The sequence below is a fragment of the Echeneis naucrates genome, chromosome 3 (genome assembly GCF_900963305.1).
Source record: "Echeneis naucrates chromosome 3, fEcheNa1.1, whole genome shotgun sequence".
In the NCBI taxonomy this organism is placed as follows: Eukaryota; Metazoa; Chordata; class Actinopteri; order Carangiformes; family Echeneidae; genus Echeneis; species Echeneis naucrates.
Genome location: NC_042513.1, coordinates 14,351,017 through 14,365,648, shown reverse-complemented (window position 1 = coordinate 14,365,648; position 14,632 = coordinate 14,351,017). Strand labels below are relative to the sequence as shown.

Here is a 14,632-nt window from a genome sequence, read left to right as displayed (position 1 = left end):
CAATTAACCTGGACATGCTCAGGCCAGGCACCGAACCACTATCTTTGGTGGTTGTGTTACCTTGTGTTGCTGTCTCTGATGAACAGACAGTAAAGTGTCATCAAACTTATACTTATCTAGAAATTCAATCTCTTTTCTCTTTCCCTAAACTGTTCAGATGATTCTGCTGGTCCGCTAATCTAATAAACGATGAGCAACGTCTTCCTCCTCTCCTGTCTTCTTCTTCTTCTCACATGGTGCCATTGCCTGCAACGCTGCTGTTTCTGTTTTTAACCCTGCTGTGTCGAACACCTGCCAGTTCTGTGGTCACCCTGAAACGGTTTTTCATGTTTTTATCAAGTGTGAGAACAAAATGTCTAATAACCTGCAAATTTGACACCTGGTGCCATGATGATGTTTTATGCTCTGTTAAAAACAACTTTTTACACTTTTTCCAACTTTTTAAACAGTTATGTAATTGTTAATTGTAAATAAAGTGTTTTCAGTGTGTTGTTTTTGTTTAACAGTGCTTTTTAGGTTGGCGTGACTGTACTGACATGAACCATCTTAGACTTATTGTGTGAAAAATCGAATCTTCTTCGTTTTCCGGTCTGAGTCTCTCGTTCACTTGTCACATGACCGCTGCACGTTCTCAGTGACTGATCCGCGAATCAAATGTACGGGTCTTCGGGTCTTTCGTTCATTATTCACGTGGTTACAGCAATAACATGACCAATGCTGTTATTACTGGTGAGGAGAGCTACCTGATATTAGCTATGTCATAGACAATTTTACCTTCAAATTCTAAAAAAAAAAAAAAAAAAAAAGTATGGAAAGTTTGTTGCCAGTAAATCAGAATCACTGCTCTGCTCACTTCTGTATTCAGAGACAACACAGTCAGTGAAAAAGGGTTTGTGACAGGGCTGGGTGTTAGTGGACATGTTGAGTGTAAACAGGAAAATACAACCACTGTAGCAAATAGAAATGAAAGTGAGCTCTAACTATTGATTTCATTTCTGTGGGCGGAACCAAAACCACAGCACCTTTTCCGGCCGGACCTTAAACAAGGAGGACTTCCTTCGGTGTCTCGTTGTTTCTTACTGTAGTACAGAGTCTTCTCCCGAGTTTAAAGCGTGGAAAAAATAATCCGGCGTGATAATAAACGACCAATCCAAGTCACCGATCCCGTCCGAAGTATGTATACAGATTTCAGTCAGTAACATCGTTTGTCGGATCAACTAAAGCACCGGAGCTAGACGCTGCTAACCAACTATTATCGACTTTGCTGCCGTTTGCGTCAGAAATTGCGATGTTTACATTTTAATTGTAATTGATCGTGTACATATTGTTGCTCAGCATAAATGCTGACGTCCTCCAGTCAAATGAAAATGACACAATCATCTTGAAGCTAACTCAGTACTGCTGCTGTGTCTATTGTTGGCAAAAAAAAAAAAAAAACATTTTCCCTTCTTTAGTGAATTTAGGGCGCGAGTTCAAGATGAAATATTTCTATAGTCTACATCAACGGTGCTCTTATTACTTCCTTTATTGGGAAGAGTGTTACATGACTCGGAGAGTAAGATGAGATGTTGTGTGGTCTAGTTAGGCCAGACCAAGAGTTAAACTAATTAACATCATAACAGCAATATAATATAATACAATATAATATTTGTGTATGTTCATTTATATGATGTTTGAGTGAAATAAATCTATTGAGATATCCGATTTAAAATAAGAAAGCATCAGTTAGTTGTGGACTTAGTAAACATGACCTTCAGTAAACTTGAATGCAGGACTTTAAACTTGCAGAGCAGACTACTGGTTTTACATGTACTGTGGTTCTCTGAATACGTTTTTCAGAATAAAATGGCAGATTAAAAAAGAACACAATGTTTTTAAAAAGCCTTGCATAATGTTAACTAGAGGGTGTCTGCTGAGTGTTGAGCTTGTTGCAAATATGTGCAGCATAGTCAGTTAAAGTAATAAGTAACCTTTCTGCAGTTTGATGGCCGGCCTTCCTTCCATCCCGCCTGTTGTTGCCTCATTTCTCTCCACGCTGCTTCCCCGTGGCTTTGCCGTGGGGCCATCACAGCTCTGTGAGGGCAGGCTGGGGCTGTGGTGGGTTGGGCGCTCGCTTGAGGCTGGATCGCAGCTGGGGACCGAGGGGAAGTGGACCTGGAAGTATCACACTGACCTGATGAGTCGTAGTCTAGATGATGAACTCATGATTAAGTCCAAGACCAAGTCCAAGGAAGGTCAAACAGAGACAGAAAAGGTAAACAGAGGCGGACGGAACATTTTAATTTAAGTTTTCAATCTACATATTTGTCAGAAAGCAGCATGGACCCAGAAAACAAAACAGTCTTACAGCAGAACACGTGCTGGAGCTACAAAATGATCCTATTGTACACACATTCAACACAGCAGTGGTTCAGTGCAGTGCATGTTCTCTCTGTGCTTACATAGGTCAAAAGACATGGATGTTTGGGTTAATCGGTGACTCTAAATTGTCCGTAGGTCTGACTGTGACTGTGAGTGTGAATGTGAGATGTTGTTGGTCTCTGTCTCTGTATGTTGGCCCTGTGATGGACTGGTGACATGTCCAGGGAGACCCCACCCTGCCGTGACCCAGAAACAGATAAACAGTAGAAAATGAATGAATGAATCGAAAGGCTAGAAGTGGCACCAACTTCCTATCAGAATGAATGCTTAACATCTTCTGTTGCTATTTCTCTAATGTCACCTTGAAATTCAAATCAAAGCTGGAATTCTTTCATTCAGTAGGTCATGCGTATTCTATAAATTTACTTAAACACCCCTTTCATTCTTTGTTACACAATAGCATTATTACATTCTTAACTGTCTTCCTTAAGAGGACCAAAGTTTCTGCACCATTCAGGGAGCAGAGAGATGCCAGTCATCAAACTCAGGCTTGTACAGGAACCTACAGTTATGATGTGTTTGGACCTGCATCAGCACAGACCGCCTTTATATATAAAAAAAAAACAAAAAACAACAACAACAAAAAAAGAAAACGGCTGAATTGGTCATCCCATTCAGATTCAAAATGCCTCAACATATACCTTAACAAGGGAGCAACATTATAGTGATTCATTATTCATTATTCATACAGCAGGTATCAACTCATCAGTAAGTCCTAGACTGAGTCCACCTTGTCTTAGTGATTGATGCAAAGACATGTCAGTGAAGAGTCAACCTTGAGATTCTTCATTGCAACTTTTTGCATTCACTGTTTTTTGTCTGAAACCATTTTGTCCTCCAAGCTGACAGAACTGGTGACATAGAAATTAAACCTTTCAGCTTAATTAAGTGCAAAACCTGTGGGAGGATAATAAATCAGCCCTTTTAACTTCCACCAAGTGTTGAACAGAAGAAAACACAAGGAGAAAGGGTTAGAGCAGCTTCAAAAAAAGTATGTGCCACTCAATTTACAATGGTGCCACAATTAACACATTGAAGTAGTGACCTAGAAATCAATTCTTTTTTATTTTAGGAATGTCTGTGTCACACGTGGATAGTCATCAGTTTTATTATGGACATGAATATAAAAGTAAATAGTGTAAACTCTGTTGTGTCTCGCAGGTACTGATAGAGATGGCAGCAAATAAGGAAGCTCTTCTGCAAAAAGCTGTCTGGATCAAGTAAGTTGACCCACTGACTCAGATTGTGTGAAATGCATGTTTGTTTGCAACGACTTGGTCATTTCATAAGGTTAAGGAACTTGATATAAATAATACAAAAGGCATTTTTGAAGCAGGAGCTTAGAAAAAAAAACAAGTACAAAAAAAATGTAGGCAGGACAAAACAAAGCAATCGGAAACGAATGAGCACCAGCAGGAGGAGAAAATAAATGACACGGATGGGCCAGAAAATCAAAGAGGAAAGAAATGGGACAACAACAGGAAATAAACTGATTTGAGACAAAGAGAAGTGATTTCAAAATAAGGCATAAATCCATAATGCATCACACGAAGTCCAAAGGTGCTCTAATAAAAGCTGTCTGTCTGGGTAAACCACAGCAGAACTATCTATATGAAGAAAAGATGCTTCTGTAAGGCTTTAGGCATTGTTTAGATTTTTTTTTTTCCCTTCGGTGCTCTGCTTACACATGATTTTTAAGAAATGTGATTTGAAGCTCTCTCTCATCAAACATTATTAATTCTGGACTGACTCATGAAGCGGTGGTGTTCGTCATGTTGTGAGCAACTAACAAGTAACCACGGCCTTGTGTGATCCAATCACCCAAGGACAGCTCAGGACTGATAGTACATTAAGCAGTGAGGATAAAGTTTTTGGTCAGATCACTCAGACATCTTGCCTATTTCATTTGAACACAGTTCCATCCATAACTGATAAATGATTTCATAGATGCGTGGGCAGTGAATTGATTAATACAGCCAATTCTCTCGCTTTTGGTCTCATACACACACACGGACACTCACACATAGAAAATATGCTCAGATTGGTTAAAAATAACACATACATGTTGTATTTAAAGTGCGATCATAACATCCCATCACCCGTGGCCCCTGGAGATGCATTTTAAAGCCGTGTTTGAACAGATGAAGAGCACCAGAGAAAAAGTGCTTAATCTGTCTTTGAACACTAAGCTTGGTCTTTTATGTCTTTGTGAACTCTGGCTTTGTTTCATACACACAACTGCATAAACAACCACAGGGAACAGCTTTCTCCTCATATCAAACCACATCTGATGCAATACTTAAAACAAAGTGGCAGGAAATCTCAATTTGATTGATTCATTCACTATAACATATTTCTGCTCCCACTAGCTTTGCCTGCAAGGTGCGAAGCAGAGCCAAGGAGAATGTGACAGTGCAGTGTGCATGTGCAAAGGTGTGTGTGGGTGAGTGTGTGGATGTGTGCCTGCGTGTGTGTGTGGACATCAAGCCGGGAACAGAGCTGCTGTTGTATGATAACACTGTGGGAAAAACTGGGACAACAAACATACCTGATGCACGTGGCAGCTCCAATGCCCCAGACTCAGGTAACAATGTTACTTTATAACACAAGCTAATGAGATTTTATCCAGCTCTTTTCTAATTTCATTCATGTTGTGTTGTTATTTATTTACTTTTTTGGGCACAAGTTGCCCCACAACAACAAGGGTTCGATTCCCGGCCTGGGGCCTTTTTGTGCAGAGTTTACATGTTCTTCCTGTGCTTTCATGGGTTTCTCGTGGGCCTGTCTCTGTATGTTGGCCCTGCAATGGACTGGAAACCTGTCCAGGTTGTACCCCGCTGTCACCCTGAACATTGGATGGGATTGGCTCCAGCAGCTCCCGCAACCCAGAAACGGATATGCAGTAGTAGATGAATGAATGAATGAATATCACTTTGCATATTAGTAATTACGTTAAAAAATCCTTATCTGTTTACAACTACATTGTAATGTGTTATCAACCTTATTTAATTTATTCATCTGCTCAGGTGAGTACCATTGAAGTAGTTATCTCATTTTAAAGAGACACTTAAATGTACATAAAGAAAATGACTCATGAGCAAATCAGAAGTAATTTACAAAAGAATACAATTTAAATGCCAAGGTATTGGAATGCTTAACTAGGGATTAAAAACATGCACAAAGGAATTTGAAAAAGCATAATCATTTCAAAATTAAAGCACCATGAAACATTTATCTGGTCAGAAAAAAGAAATGGTACAGTTTTGTTACAGTATGGTTGTGTTGGACAGTAAAGTGTTACTCACTATATTAATTCTGAATTAATGTTACTTTAGCAGCAATTTTGTCAGTAATAACATTAACAATGTATAGATCCTTCATATAAATGTTATGATGAAGCGGTGGTGACCAAAATGGATTATATGGCCCTGAATGATGTAAACAGACTTTAGTGGACTCAGGTTGCTGTTCAGCTGGAGGAGCTAGTCAGTATCAGACCTTTGGCTCCAGTGGACTCAGTTTTGATTTCAGAAAACCTAATTTGCCATCTGGTGCCATAACTAAAATGTGTGAAATGTGAAATGAAATGTTCATTCATTCATTCATTCATTCTTTCATCTTCTACCGCTTATCCGTTTCCAGGTTGCGGGGGCTGCCGGAGCCAATCACAGCTCACACTGGGCGAGGGCAGGGTACACCCTGGACAGTTAGCCAGTGCATCACAGGGCTGAAATGAAATGTGCAGTATGTGAATACAGAGCTCCTGGTGGGTGAATGAGAAAGCTGAAGATGAATAGATAGAGGATGAAACACCAAAGTACACAGATTAGAAAGGAAAATAATTAAAAAGAATTAAAGTGGTAGATATAATTTGCCCTCTAGCTCCACTAATCCTCCATTATTTCTTTTGGAGAGGCGTTTATCTGCCTTGATTGATGAGACTGCTGCTATTTTCATGCTGATGATGCCAGCAGCACAAAGCAGCACCATCACAGACTTCAAGTGTCCTAATAAACACGGATTTAGACAAATTGAACATATAATTAATCAAAGCATCTCTATGATAATTATGAATCGTAAAATGGAAGATTATGATGTAAAAAAACAATTGATCCCTGCAGGGTTTTTTCAATTGTTGTGCAAGAACATATTAATTACACTCAGATGATGAATAGAAGAAGGAAACACTAAAGATTTTATAGCCAGTTGATAAAAGAAGCATTTAAAGAACTCACAAATCCTCCTGTCTTGACAACATGCAACAACCAAATGTTAAATGTAATACTTAATACTAGATATATAAGAGAGTACAAATTATGAATACAGAACATGAGCATGTGAAATGTGTTTTTAAATCACTCATGGAAGATAACTGCATAATATAAGGGAACTTGTTGAGTTCATATAGAAATATTAAATTCCTTGTTAAAATAGAACGTGTCATTTACAGTTAAGTGAAGATACTTTGTTAAACGCTTTCTAAGCTTAAAAATACAGTGCAGCTTTGCAGATGTGGCTCTGCTGGTTAAGCCTAGGTCTTGGCTGGTGACTAAAGGTCACCTGGTCTTTGCTATTTCAGTTTTGGTTCCGTTTCTGGGTCGTGGGGTGTGCTGGAGCCAATTCCAGCTCACATTGGCGAGGGCAGGGTACACCCTGGACAGATTGCAGGGCCAACACACAGACAGACAAACAATCACACTCAGACCTTCGGACAGTTTAAAGCCACCAATTACCCCAAACACAGGGGGTTACACACACAGTTTTGTAAAGCCACACAACATTGCTGCAATTTTAAAGGCTTTTCTGCCATTTAGTTATTTTCATTGAGAGAGACAGACACAGTCAGTAATTATGACACAAAGGGACTGAATAAAACATTCATTTCTCTTTAACAATTGTTTTTTTTTTAAATGACTGACATAATTACAAACTCACAGAGCCAGAAATATTTTGTTAGACTACAGTCACTGATTAATTTTGACATTTTCTGTCAGTCAACTAACTAGTTCATTATGCTTCACTGTGTTTCTTGAATCGCACAGGGAACAAGGTGGAACACAAAAAACACCCAGAGACCCAAGACGAGGAAGAGACAGATGACAAACAAAAGGAGAGGGTACAGGAGGAACAGGAGAAGGAAGAGTACAAAGACCCTCGAAGGTGCATCAAGAGAACTCACCCAACCAGACAGCAGAGAAAGAGGAGAGTGGGGAAAATCCGGTCTGAGCCGAGTTTGGACAGTGATGGGCGGCAGGACAGGGGCACTGATGGTCAAGCAGCCAATGATGTCACGGCAGCAGGTGGTCTCACTGACAGCAAAGGTGCAGGACCTTGTAGAGTTCCGTCTGCAGAAGACATACAAAACAGTCAGGCTGACTCCCGAGACCTCCCTGCACCCGTTGCTGTTCGCTGCAGCTCCCGCCTGGCTGCTAAACCACGACGGGTTCACTGTCTGAGCAGCCGGGCGCAGCAACCCCTCGCCCACCCTGACTCACCTAAACAGACAGAGGAACTGAGCCGGAGCTCCACTCAGGTTGGCATGCCCATGCCAGATAAGGAGGTTTCTGTGAATGTGCAGCTACAATGTGATGGTGAGACTGTTGTGGAAACTCCGACATGGGGTCCTGAGGTCAGGGAGAGGCGGTACAGATGTTCCATTTGTGGCAAAAGGTTCTACCAGCTCGGCCACTTAAAGAAACACCAGTTCAGTCATTCAAAGGAGAAACCTTTCAACTGCCAGGAGTGTGGGAAAAACTACACCTCTGCAGAGAGCTTCAGAGCCCATCAGGTAGGGCATCAACTAATCCCAGTCTTCCTTTTTTTCTTTCTTTCTTAATATACATTATATTGGTTTTTGGAAGCAGATTTAATGTCGATAAGGATGTTCATTATCATTTAACTTTTAGAAATAAGTATTCCCTACTTTGGTTATTTTGGAACCAACATATTTACCGATCAGGACGTTTTGCTGTTAAAGTGACTCCAACAGCAAGCACAACAGAAGACTGTTAAAGCTAAACGTCATGAGGTCAGTTGTTACAAAACTTCTACAACTCATTTCACTACCTGAAAATACAGTGTCCCACTTCTACCTCCATGACAAAGGAGAGGCCAAGTGATGCATGATCAAACATTCAGGACTGAACTAAAAACGGAAAAGGGACTTTATATTTATTGTTTATCACCAGCTATCTATGTCAACACTCCAGTTGTTACTATGAATATATATATATATAGGGTTAGGGTTAAACTGCACAGGTTCCAGCAGCAACAACATAAAAGTTTCCATCACTGTGTTGTGACCTGAGAGAAGGAAAAAGAAGCACTTTTTAAATGTTTACACAAATATAAGAAAATCTATAAAGATTGGCAGCTTGAACTGTAATCAAACCCACCCAACATAACGGGATAAGATTGAAATAGTCAGATTTGCATTTTTTTTTTTTTTCTGGGATGAACTGAACTCTTGTTGTCATCGGCTTTGACACTGAATAATTGTTCTTTTGACACAAAGTGGTAACTTCAATAAATCACCACAATAAATGACCACAAATATTTTTTTGACACTACTACTTGTTTTTGACCAGCAGATATTTATGCTAGTTTAATTTTTTTCTGGGACAAGTAGCACTGATAATATTCTTTGTTCTTTTTGTATGTATGTTTTTTCCAACTAAGGACTTCCTGTTAGTGCTGTCCATGTTCGTGCAAAGTGACAGACTTTTACTGTGGGTGTTTCAGCTGAAGCTTTTCTATTATCTCATTTCGTGTCCTCTCTCCACAAATCACCAGGAAAAAAAAAACACTTGACAAATGAAAGGGTTTCCAAATGCAAAATACGACAGCGGTGGCTTTTTTTAAACAGTGAGTGGGGGTACAGGGAGCTCTTGTTACCCCTTGCTGCTCCCTTAGTGACGGTCAGCTGAGTCATCTTGCAGAGCAGCAATTTAGCCATCCTAATCAGTAATAACAGCAGCAGGCATAATGATACATATTATTTAAAATCACAATGGTGCCATTTGTAGATGAGTCATCGTGGGGAGCGTCCATTTTCTTGTCCCAACTGTGAGAAGACCTACGGACTGAAGCGGGACCTGAAGGAGCACATGGTGCTTCACACGGGAGAGAAGCCGTACGCCTGTGAGCACTGTGGGAAGGCATTTGCACGCCGCCCCTCCCTACGCATCCACCGCCTCCTTCACTGCAGCAGGATGATCTACAAACAGCCTCCGAAGGTAAAGACACTTAAGTGCTATTCACTCATCTGTGGTGACATTTTCCAATTGTTGCCTTTTTAATGAGACAGTGGGGAACTAATCACTGACAGTAATTGTCCTGAAAAGTGTTGTCAGCGAGGAGGAATATCTTTAAATTGCTGCAGCTTTACCTGCTCTTAAGTTATTTCAGGCTTTCAAACTAAGTGGTTCTGTCTCTGCACCCCCCAGTTTTGAAAACTTTGATGTAATGTCTTTAAATTTGAATGTTCATCTGGTTTTCCTTCTGGTTTTCCTTCTCCAAACAGCAGTTTTAACTTCATGTACTTACACAGAGAGCAAAAGCACTAGTTACATTTGATTGTGGACTCCTCTCCAAGGTTCAGTGCACACTCTGTCCCAAGCTGCTGGCAAACTTTGGCTCTCTGAGAAACCACATGAAGCTCCACACGGGAGAGAAACCGCACATTTGTCAGTACTGTGACAAGTGCTTCAGTCAGAAAGGTAAGGGATGATCCCGACAACCGAGACAATGACAAAAAGCTCTTTCAATATTCATCTCTTCAGAGAGCAGCGCCTCTCCTGGACCCCAACATATCTAACTGCCTCTAACTCTCTGTTCTCCCCGACTTCGTCAATACATATCATACTTTGTACTTACACCAAGGCCTTTATTGGACAGAAGCTTCACTTTTATTTTCATTTGTAGGTTACTTTGGAAAAGTGTCTGACAGATGATTAAATACAAATCTAAGCTTTCAGTTGTACTCAGTTTGACAATACTGCTGTGGCCAGATCACAATTTGACTTGGACTCATGGTCTGAGAGGTGAAGTCATTGCTTCACCTCAAGTGTGTCTTAAACCTCCATTCCATCTAATGTCGTCACTCCACTGGTTTTAAAAAGAAGCTCTAAATAGGTTTAAGCTCCCTTAAAAAAAACCGAAATGGTGACGGGCAAATTTTAAAAAGTTGTGAATTCCAAGCACTTTGACCACATACAGTTCAGTCATATTGGCTAAAACCAAAAACGCATATCTCTTTAGTTGCACATTCTTATGTTCTCTGTTTATGTCAGAGGAATCATATCTCCAGTACCTCTGACATCCTTGGTGCTTATGATACTGTAGGAAAACAAGTACCCTCACGTTTTGTCCTCGATGTGGTTCCTAAGTATCTATTAATAAGTGTGTCTGAGTAATCCCCGCTAATGATTTAGGAAATATGTCAACACTTGGACCGCAATGCAATTTCAGATCAAAGACCTGCCGTTGCTTCATAAACCACACAAACCAACTTTACTGTTTGAAAGAGTACACTTGGTTAGCAGTTTATCAAAACACCTTTCTAATACTAATAAACTCTAATACAATTGGCCGATAAATCAGTCAAATAATCTGAAACCATCCCTGTAAATATATTCAACAAGAGACAACAGACCCCAACTGCCCTACATTTACGTTTTCATTTCAACAGCATGAGTCTTTTGAGAGGACATAATCTTCAAACATTACTGGACAAATGCAGTTCACCTCTGAGACCACAATCTCATTTTGCCTCTGTCTGCCTTTCACTGTCTCAGGAAACCTTGAGTGCCATCTCAGAATTCATAGCGGAGAGAAGCCATATCCCTGCACTGAGTGCAACTTGAGCTTCTCACAGAAACCTGAGCTCCGTCGACACATGCTCTCTCACACTGGAGGAGGGTTCCTCTGCAGCTACTGTGGAAAGTCGCTGAGGGACCCCCACAGCCTTAAGTCGCACGAGAGACTGCACACTGGAGAAAGGCCACATCGCTGCCCAGTCTGTGGAAAAGGTTATAACGGAATATAAAACTATTTAAATTCAAATGCAGGAGAAAAAACTATCAAGGGAGGCTGGGGAAAAGTCCTGTTATCTTTCACAGCTAACTCATGCAAGAGCAGCACATTTTATCGTTTCTGTGCGCATCTCCTTACACTGCAGCTCATTAAAATCAGCATTTTCTTTTTTTATTAAACTAAGAAAGTATTGAAAACCTGCTTCTTGTTAATTAAGCCCCAGTTTTTTAAGAGAGTTTCACAAAAACAAAAGTGCAGCTAAAATCAAACACTGAAAAATTAGTCAACGAAAAAGTCTATTAAGGGCACGAAGCACAGGCTTGCCCATTCCCCTCCAAACCAACCATTTATCTCACTTAGTGGGCTGTAGATGTTCTGTCCTGCATATAGGATTAGAAAGTACAAACTGCTGATTGCGAGGTTGTTCATATTTACTTTTTATGAGGCATTGTTCTCTGAGTTCAGAGTTTTCATTATTCATCAACTCACACTGTTTTTAGACATTTACAAGTGGCGTTTTATTCCTCATGAGTGGAGAGTGCCAGTTTTTACATTTTTTATCATTTCTGTCAAACATAATTACAGGGGTTAACTTACTATATAGCTATTTACTGTTACACAACAACTAGGTGGTATTGTGTAACTTCACAGCCCATAAGAGCTTTTAATCCATTTTACAAAGTTTAAAAGGGCTATTTTTAAATTTTTCTCTGCGGTTACTAACCACTATTAAGACTTCAGGCTCAGTTTTTCCGCTCATTCTGGCTCAATTGCACTTCCTTTTACCATCAATCCATCCATCCACAGCCACAATGCTGCAGAATCACAGAGAGGGATCACTTTAAAAATGTGTTGTATTAATGAGAAGGGGAAACAAAATTATCTGCTTAGTGTTTTTATAAATAAATAATAAATAATGCAAACTTCATCCGCTAAGCAAAAAGAATTAAAAACAGAATGATACAGTCGAACTTATGAAAAAGTGGAAAAAATTGTTTAAAATTCTTAATACCTTTCAGCTGTATGAATGCAAGTCACCTGTTCTGGTTTGTAAATGTTTACACCGTTATTTTTCTCAGGATATACGTTGGCCACCAAGCTGAGGAGACATATAAAGTCGTCCCACATGATGGAGAAACCGTACAGCTGCCACTGTGGTGCTTCATATACTGTGAGACAAAGTCTGCTGAGGCACCAGGCCCAGCACAGGACAGAGACAGGAAGCCAGGAGGAGGTGGAGGAAGGACACGGACATGAGACAAACAGCAGCAAGAAAGATGCTGCGCAAGAGCTAGCAGTTTTAAGTTCCAGTCACCCGAAGCCAATCAGAGGCAGACCCAAAAAGAACTCTCACCCTCAGGAGGCTGGCGAAGTGAAGCTGAGAAGGAGACGAGGAAAGGAGGAAGAAAATGAGGAGAGACAGATTCAACAGGATGAGAGCTTAAAAAGAGGAGATGGAGAGGCTTCAGGTAATGCTCAACACGCTGTCTTCTACGTCCATGCGGAAAACCTGTCCACACCAGGCTCCGCCTCTTTGCTTCTCGCATCAGAAAACACAATGCCTGCAGGGACGGGGCAGGAGCTGGTGGAGGTGATGATATCAGAGGGCACAGAGCAGTGCATTGTGGTCCAGGGGCAGCAGACAGTAGGAGAGCTGCTGATCTTACAGGAGGAGGGGAACGGACTCTGCACTGTGGCTCAGACTGTTGAGATAAACACCATGTAGCCTCAAATCCCAGCTTCCCTGAACCGTCTCTGGTGGATCAGATGGTTGAGTGAGACCAATATGTAAAAGTTAAGAGATCACATCATGTCATGTTCTACCAATAAATATCATGAATGCAATATGTTAAGCACGTCCCAGGTACTCTTTTTTTCCATACTCATCTCAGTGTCACTCACAGCTTAACATTTGTTGCATACATTGCCTTTGAAAAAGCCCTGACAGACCAGATTCAACCTCAGAAGGCATAATTAGCAGCTGGTTATGGGGGTGGAGTGGCAGCTGTCCCAGTTTAAAAAGAGAGAAGTCGAAGTCCTGCCCCCCCACCCCCTTTTTTTTTTTTTTTTTAATTCCAATATGCTATTTTCCATTTTCGCATGGTTTCTCCTTGTGTTTGGAAATTGGTTCATAGGATTGTCCAGGTTTTTGGTGCTCTTGTATGAATCTGAGCAGCTGACATTTAATGGTGATCCTTAAGATAAAACAAAACATCAAGGTGAAGGTGGATATATCTCTTTAGTTTGTTTTGTCATTTTTTTCATATTCATTATATTATGCATGTATTATAGTGCAGCACCTACATCAATGTTCATATACTTGCCTGCATAGCTGGAGTATTAAAGCTCTATGGGCTGGGGAGTATGGAGAAGCCTGGCGGCATGTCAGAGATGCCGACTGAGAACAAGAAGAGAACTCTTTCGTCAAATCTGTGATCTAGCTCAGTGCTTCTCAGATGTTCTGGTCTTGAGGCACATCCACATTATTGTGTGTTATGGGTAATTGATAGTCTCTGATTGGATGTATGTAGACACAGATGATGCAGAGGCAAGGTCATGTTGCTGTAAATGGAGCCAAACTCTTGAGCCGATGAAGAGCAGCAGGATGAAGACAGCCCCTGTCTACAATAGACTTGCCATTAATCCAGAGTTGATAAGCCTTGACTACCCGATAAACACAGAGAAATGAAATACCACTTCATGCTTGAAGAAAACATCCACTCATAGATGCATTATTAATAGTACTACTCCTCCTGTAGCAGTCATATTGGATATGACTCAATTGCACTTAGACTGTGAGTTTTGACAACCGCATGTACATTTTCAACAATTCTCAGCAAAGTCAGCAAAGTTTCAAGTCCAACACCAAAGTCAACTTCCAAGTACTATATCTTTGGCTTATCTTGTTTATGTTCAATATTTATCTGCCATCCATCATATTAATATAGCAACCTGTGGTATTTTTTAGCAAGGACAAGGTAAAAAAAAAAAATCCACCTCAGCATCTCTGTGGTTTAACGCCAATACTGACTGAAGTAAAAACTTCCTTTAAGACATTTTCATTTTCCACCAAACATACCATCCAAAAACAAACATTTTCGATTTGAAGGAGGATTTAGATTGAGACCAAAAATATCCAAGCCCGTGCTCACAGCCAGGCTTTCTGTGTGAACGGGAG

At 40.5% G+C, this 14,632-nt stretch overlaps 1 protein-coding gene across 2 annotated transcripts; it reads left to right on the top strand.

Annotated features, from left to right (window-relative positions):
- The first annotated feature begins 1,036 nt into the window (after positions 1-1,036).
- On the top strand, positions 1,037-13,277 carry LOC115040977 (zinc finger protein 408-like). 2 transcript variants are annotated; one of them, XM_029498184.1, is made up of 9 exons: positions 1,037-1,173; positions 1,981-2,254; positions 3,583-3,641; positions 4,791-5,005; positions 7,464-8,209; positions 9,447-9,656; positions 10,016-10,139; positions 11,217-11,450; positions 12,534-13,277. In XM_029498184.1, the coding sequence occupies exons 2-9, from the start codon at positions 1,985-1,987 to the stop codon at positions 13,178-13,180; spliced, it is 2,505 nt and encodes an 834-aa protein (XP_029354044.1). In that variant the 5' UTR covers positions 1,037-1,173; positions 1,981-1,984; the 3' UTR covers positions 13,181-13,277. The 2 variants fall into 2 exon arrangements, with proteins under 2 accessions (XP_029354044.1, XP_029354045.1); XM_029498185.1 differs by lacking the exon at positions 1,981-2,254 and having other exon boundaries at positions 1,086-1,173.
- The last annotated feature ends 1,355 nt before the right edge of the window (positions 13,278-14,632 follow it).

Bases quoted from the DNA above. Each gene is read 5' to 3' on its own strand.
- LOC115040977 (XM_029498184.1), top strand. From the start codon at position 1,985: ATGGCCGGCCTTCCTTCCATCCCGCCTGTTGTTGCCTCATTTCTCTCC. The intron at 2,255-3,582 runs GTAAACAGAGGC...TGTGTCTCGCAG, and splicing joins GTCAAACAGAGACAGAAAAG to GTACTGATAGAGATGGCAGC. The intron at 10,140-11,216 runs GTAAGGGATGAT...TCACTGTCTCAG, and splicing joins CAAGTGCTTCAGTCAGAAAG to GAAACCTTGAGTGCCATCTC.